The 7,187-nt window shown below is 43.6% G+C and overlaps 1 gene segment (V, D, J or C); it reads left to right on the top strand.

Annotated features, from left to right (window-relative positions):
* Positions 1 to 1,201: 1,201 nt before the first annotated feature.
* On the top strand, positions 1,202 to 6,873 carry LOC140910996 (immunoglobulin kappa variable 3-11-like). The segment is given in 3 exon segments: positions 1,202 to 1,250; positions 1,682 to 1,897; positions 6,743 to 6,873. Coding segments are annotated over 3 exon segments (396 nt in total).
* Positions 6,874 to 7,187: the final 314 nt, after the last annotated feature.

Here is a 7,187-nt window from a genome sequence, read left to right as displayed (position 1 = left end):
AATAGGTCAAAACCTAAGAATGGCCATACTGGGTCAGCCTAGTGGTCCATCTAACCTAGGATCCTGTCTTCTGACAGGGGAAGGTAAATTAACCTTTCAGAACAAGAAGTTATTCGTTTAACATGTTTTTCACACTACCGAGTGTCATTATTGACAGGTATTTTTTTGGTGGGGTTAGGAGCATTTGGTGTGTTTGTGCACAAAGCACAGTATTTCTTTGCCGTGAGCTCTACCCACCTGTGCCCCACACAGGACACGGCCAGTTACAGAGCAGCTGAGTTGCATATCTAACCTCCTTAAACAAGAAGCTAAACTTCCCCACAACTGACACAAGATGGCCATATTCCACTCTCTTTCCAGCGGTAGCTGAGAGCTCCGTGTTTTTGAAAAGGAGGCCAGACAGTTTAAGGGCTGAACTATGGATTCAGGAGTCTAACTTTAAATCTCCAGGAATAATAAGTATGGTCTAGTTATTTAATGTTAAACAGAACACAGGGAGCACTGCCACAGGGCTCCCAAACCATTTCATGGAACGCCAGCCTATTCCTGTACACTGTTACCTTTGGGATTTTAAGGGCAAAATAGGAGATTCAGGATTAAGGTTCCCACAACACTGTGCATAACAATACGGCCTCTGAGGTAACGACTAATAAACCCAGTAAGGAGTAGTAGGAAAGGGAAGATTAGGCCCCTGTGCAGATCCCCTGATGCATGGAGATCACACCACTGATAGGAATCTCCTCAAAAAGACGCTGTTAGAACCATTTAAATGTTAACAAGCAGCTGAGCAACACTGATGAGCTGAGAGCATCTTTTCCCATTCCACCCTGACAAATGCCATTTCAACACAAAGCGAGGAACAGGAACTACAACCTAACATGGATTTGTTCAACAAAATAGGGTCTTGAGCAAGATAGGTACCTCTAGCCGCCACCTTCACTATCATCAGAATTGCCATTTGAACACAAATTGAGGATGCTGCCCCATGGTCCATAAGGTTGAACTTGCCGATTTCATCCATGGCCCCTTTTACTTCCCTTTTTCTGCATGTTTTTAGCTCACATGGACATTTCCATCTCTGAACTAAGTTTGCATATCTCACACCCAAAGTAACACTCTCTGCAGCTCTCAGCCCTTATAAATGTTCCATTTCATTGGTTACAGTTTGTTGATCAGCACTGTGTCAGTCAGACGTAGCAAGATGATCGCTCAGGTTCAGTTGATCTGGCTGTTAGTGCTCTGGATCCAAGGTAAGAATCAAATGAAGGGGGCAATGGATAATTTAAGTCACGATGATCCACAGAAAAATTTAAGAGCTCTAGAATTTTTTATTATTGATCTGTAAACATTCCTCACTTAGTGACAGTAACTTCTGAAATGCTGGTCTTCTAACGACAATTAAGAGAAAAAACAGATTTGAGAAAAATACAAGCAATTGGAAACGATATGGAATAAAAGAACCACCTCAAACTTCTTATTACTGTTATTCTCAGAAGATGAACTATCAGATGTATGGAAAGAGGCACAAGGGAATATTTATCAAGACAAAATATTGGGTATTTGGATTATCTACACTATTGAGAGATACACCAAATGTACAGACTACACAGAGAGATAGAAACACTATGTAGAGAGAGACTATGCATGTTCATGCTAATTTATATTCTGTTTCTTAATTCAGAGTCCAGTGGGCAGATTGTGCTGACTCAGACTCCAGAATCCCTGGCAGTGTCTCCAGGAGACAGAGTCACCATCAACTGCAAAGCCAGTTCAAGTCTCACCTGGAGTAGCTATCACTTACTAGCCTGGTACCAACAGAAATCAGGACAAGCTCCAAAGCTCCTCATCTATCATGCTTCCAACCGTGCCTCTGGGATCCCAGACCGGTTCAGCGGCAGTGGGTCTGGCACTGATTATACTCTCACAATCAGCAGAGTTGAAGCTGAAGATGCTGGAGATTACTATTGTCAGCAGTATAAAAGCTCACCTCTCACAGTGATACAGACCAATACAAAAACCTCCCCATCCTGTCCCTTTCATTCTAACAGCTGCTTCCCATACATAATTGCTAGTTTTCAGACAGCATTTTGGCAGTCTTACAACACCAGGCCGAGCCCCCTGCTCCCACTGCTGATCTTTCTATAATACTGTTGTCTCTTTCCTACACCAGTGCCCCACTGCTGAAACTAGTGCTCAGTCTCTGCCGAGCAGATGTTTGGTCCTTTCAAGTCAGCTTCTCAGCATAAGAGAAATTAGTGATGTTGAGTTTAAGAATACTAAGCTAAACTTGTTTTATTTACTCACATACACCAGTTCTGAAACTGAGGTGATTAAAAACAGCAAGCAGGCAAACCTCTCTATCAGAATCTCATCCCAATGCACATGTCCCAGGGAGCAAATCTGCCTCAAGAATTTAATCAGAGACTAAGACAGAGAGCAACCTTCCTGCTGCTGCTCACACAGCTAGCTTTCCTCAGAGCCCTGCATAACCCAAACTAACAATAACCCAACTTGGACTTCCCAAAAGGGAACATCTGCTCACACATTAAGAATATACTTGGAGGACTCTGTGTAACAGCATCACTTACAGACACAAAGACACTTGTCAGATGTGATCAATTATTTTGCTTCCAGGAAAGCTTTTTGATACTCACATGACCATAGCCACTTTTGACCATCCTGCACCAAACAGTTCAGTGGATGCAAAACAGTTGCTGGGTTTGGTACAAATCAGCTCTAGTAGCTAATGAAACCTAGAAATGATCTAAGTTGTGACACATCCCCTGTTGGTGGCACTTCCAGGACCGCTTTAATCTTCTTCTGAGGTTTAGGCAGAACTTGTGCATCAATAATGTGCCCACGATAAGCTATTGAGTCCTTGACAAATTTGTATTTTATGCGATTGGCTCATAAGTCATAAACCAGCTTCTTCTATACATTTTAATACCCTTTTCAGGGTTTCCAGGTGTTCTGCATCACTTTAAAATATCCACATATTCTTACGGCACCACTTTCTTCTTCTTTTTTTCCCCTCTATTTTTGTTTACCGTTGAAATGAGAGGAGCTCCCAACTCGCTCCAGGCCACTTTTTAAAGTCTGCAGCATCTTAATAGATTTCCAAGCCAGGAGAACCTTATGTAAACATTCACAGCCCCCCAGGGCCAGTCCCCCCTTCTCAATGACATACAAGTCTAAAAAAGCATTGCTTATTGCTATACTCCACTTCACTTGCATCACTCCAATGGGCACTATCTTTGCTCCTGCATACGTTTTTAGCAACATTGGCGTCTCCCTCAATATGGTATTTTTCAATATTTCCTGAGTGTGAGACAATGGACACTGCGGGCCTGTGTCCAATTCCATATTGAGCATTTTTCCCGTCACCCGCAGGGTCAACCAGATCGCTGACTGGCCATTTCTCCTCACGCTAGACATATCCAGGCTGGCTACCCCACTCTCGCACTGTGTGTCACTACTGTCTCTGTCCACAGAGTATACATTGATATTCCTTTATCTATACCCTATACTCTTTCTTATTTCTCTCAGCGAGCCAAACCGCTTGGCTATGCCCTTTTTTATTACAGTGTCAGGCATGTTTAAATCAGCAGTCACGGGGAGTGTGGAACACTTTTCCACACCCATAACATGGGTCTGTCTGCTGAGTGGACCACCTCTTGCCTGAATTTCTACTTCTGTTTTAGCTCCCATGCCACACTTTCCATTGCTAGTCCAATTTCTACTGAGCCTTTAAAAGTCAGATTTTCCTCAGTTAGAAGCCTCTTCTGTTTGCTTTCATTAAGCAATCCACACACAGTTTTCTCTTAGGGCCTTGTTAAGCCCATCCTTAAAAGCACAGTCTTATGACAGTCTTTTTTAACCCTGTCACCAAGGGGGAAATAGATTCACATGCAAGCTGATTTCACTTGTGAAATCTGAACCTCTCTACTATAATCAGTGCTTTGGATACCACGTAGTCTTGAAAAAAGAAAAGGAGTACTTGTGGCACCTTAGAGACTAACCAATTTATTTGAGCATGAGCTTTCGTGAGCTACAGCTCACGTCATCGGATGCATGCCGTGGAAACTGCAGCAGACTTTATATACACAGAGAATATGAAAAAATACCTCCTCCCACCCCACTGTCCTGCTACAAGTACTCCTTTTCTTTTTGCGAATACAGACTAACACGGCTGTTACTCTGAAACGTAGTCTTGAGGCATTCACACTCTCTTGAAGGGTTTTGCTTGTGGGCTCTCTGGGGCGATCAAACTGCGTACAAATCTGTATGACAGATTAGAACTGTACTATTCCATTTGCTTTGCTCTGTGAATCAGCTGCTTCGTGTACAGACTCACAATGTTTGTGCACCTGCTGTTCTCCATATGGGGACAGTGCTAGGCTCAGACTTCAGGCACCACTTGGCTGCTTTCTTTTGACTTAATCTTCACAGTCATTTTCCCCCCAGGGGGAGTATAGTCTAACCACTGCTAGCACAGGATGGAAACATTCTTCTTTCATTCTTTCGTAACAGTAAGGAAGATTTGATGGTTTAGATTAAGTCAGAACACGCAACAGGGAAGGCTTTTCCTGCAGGTTACAGCAAAATCTGAGACCAGTCTCTACCACACCACACGTGGCAAATAGGCTTAAATCCCTCACATACTATTCTTGTGTCTTCTATATACTGCTCCGTCAAATTACAACACTCTTCATTTGCCTGTCTACTCCGATCAGCTGACAAGATGACAAAACCAGAGAGAAAGCAGAGTGTATTAAATTCAGAACATTTTGGCTGTTAGCTAATTTAAAAAAATACAGCTAAGGGTCAGATTCTTCTCTGAATTAAGCTGGTATAAATTGGAAGAAAATCCATTGACTTTGGCTCCGTTGAGGAAAACATTCTGATCAACATTTCATCAAAAACTCTCCAGCCAGGAGGCCATTGTTTAGTTTCTGTGAGCTCTATTAACTTGCTAACACACGTATAGGGAAAGAAACACGTGCACCAGCCAGCAGTTGTCGTGGCTAACGAGTTAGTTTCCCAGCACCACCAAGACCACAGCAGCAAAAGCCTATGGAACAGTCATGTGCCATGAAGTAATAGTACTTAGCGTTTCTCTGCTGGTCTTTGTACACTGATCTCAAAATGTTCTACAGGAAAAGTCACTATAGTTACAGATGGGGAAAACTGAGGCAGACGTGAAGTAACTTGACCAAGTTCCCCCAAAGACTTCACAGACTTAATGTAACCTGAGTGAGCATTAACTCTTCCACTGCTACCCGTGTGTGTCCTTGGGAGTGGTGAGGGTCTCAAGGGGAGGCCAGACAGGGGAAACCTTGTCAGCATGGTCCCAGTGGCTCAGGACTGTGGCAGAAAGGCAGACAGCCCTAGAACCAACAAAGAAGCAGAGTCCCCACCACATCGATGGTCCTGACCTCCTGTGCATCTCCCATGTTGTGCAGTGTTTGGGGGCAGAAGCGCTGCTTCTTGCACAAGGGGCCCTGGCAACAGAATGGATTGGAGAAAGCTCTTCGACAGGGTTCATGCACAGCTTACTTTCACTCCCCATGGAAGGAGATGGTCAGGCCCCACATCTCCTCTTCCCAAAGCTGTCAATCACCAGCACAAACCTCACACAAACTTCATAAATGGACTCGGTTCCTGTTATTGTTAATGGCATTTTTCAGCAAGATCTTTAATTGCTCAAGTCTCCTTCAACCTTAAAGCTCTTTCTATCTCACTTCTCTACTCATGGCTATTCCAGGTGACTCTAGGTGTGAACTATCCAGAACCATGATGGCCTGTCCATGAATGTGCTGCAGGATCCAAGCTACAGATGGGCCAAAGCTTGTACTGGAGACAGATTGAGAGCTAAATTTATTAACATTTCAAGGAGGTTGGATTCAGGACTTTGGTTCAGTCCTTTAAAGAGAGAGGGGCCAGTCGTGACACTCAGTTCCAGATGCACAGCCAAACTCTTCCATAGTTTGGAGCTGCTTGAACCTGGGATTTCAGTTCAGGCCCAAATCTAATCTAAACGTGGTAACTCAAGAGCTGAATAGTACCTTCCTGCACAAACAGTGCCACCGAAATCAGTACGATCGCTTCTGAAGTAAGGTACTTCTCAGAACCTGGCTGCAACTTATCAATGATACAGACACAAACACTGGATGTTCACCTAAAGCTTTTAATGATTATAAAAGCCCTAGCTGACAGGTGAGCAATAATACTCGATTTCATGCACAGGTGCTACATTTTCAGACCAAAGGCTGCACATGGCTCTCTCTCTACACCCTCTGCCCAGGGGCACAGGGAATGCTCACTTACACAGAGCAGCTGCTTTGCATATTTCCACCTGAGTGACATTTCCTTGCAATGCCAGGCAGATATAAAAGTTTCATTTCTTAGTCTTTATGCCTTAGATTCTCAGTGACTGTCAGACTAGAGGGACAAGGATGATTTCACAGACTCATCTGATCTGGCTCCTACTGCTGTAGATTCAGGGTAAGACCACCACCAGGGGAGGTATTAGATTAAGATAATCATCATCATAGATCTCTTCATCAAATCACCATTAATTCTTCATCCCATGAGATCACAAGGAGACATTTCCAGAGGACACAGATTTTAATGTAACTCAGTGGTTCAACTTAAAATTAGGCACTATTTGCAGCTCTCCTTTTTTAATAGTATTTAATTTGATTTTCCTTATTTTTCTTATAATGTTTTTCCTCTCTGCCAGATTCTGAGGGGCAGATTGTGCTGACTCAGACTCCAGAATCCCTGGCAGTATCTCCAGGAGACAGAGTCATCATCAACTGCAAAGCCAGTTCCAATGTTGGCAGCTACATGTCCTGGTACCAACAGAGATAAGAACAAGCTCCTAAGCGCCTCATACACAGCACTTCCACCCGTCCTTCTGGGATCCCAGATTGGTTCAGTGGCAGCAGGTCTAGAACTGACTTCACTTTTAGAATCTGCCGGGTCGAGGTGGATGATGCTGGAGATCATTATTGTCAGCAGGGACAGAGCTTCCCTCTTACAGTGATACAGTACAAAAACCTTTGTTCCATTTCTCATACTCGATGTAACAGCTGTTTCCTACCCACTCCCAGAGCAGGCAAGCATGTGCCAGATTTTGGGCACCTTTTGAGAAACCACAAACCACAGTCTAATTTCATCTTCTC

The sequence above is a fragment of the Lepidochelys kempii genome, chromosome 4 (genome assembly GCF_965140265.1).
Source record: "Lepidochelys kempii isolate rLepKem1 chromosome 4, rLepKem1.hap2, whole genome shotgun sequence".
NCBI classification, from domain to species: Eukaryota; Metazoa; Chordata; order Testudines; family Cheloniidae; genus Lepidochelys; species Lepidochelys kempii.
The sequence above is the reverse complement of the archived record's forward strand: the minus strand, read 5'-3'. Positions and strand labels throughout refer to the sequence as shown.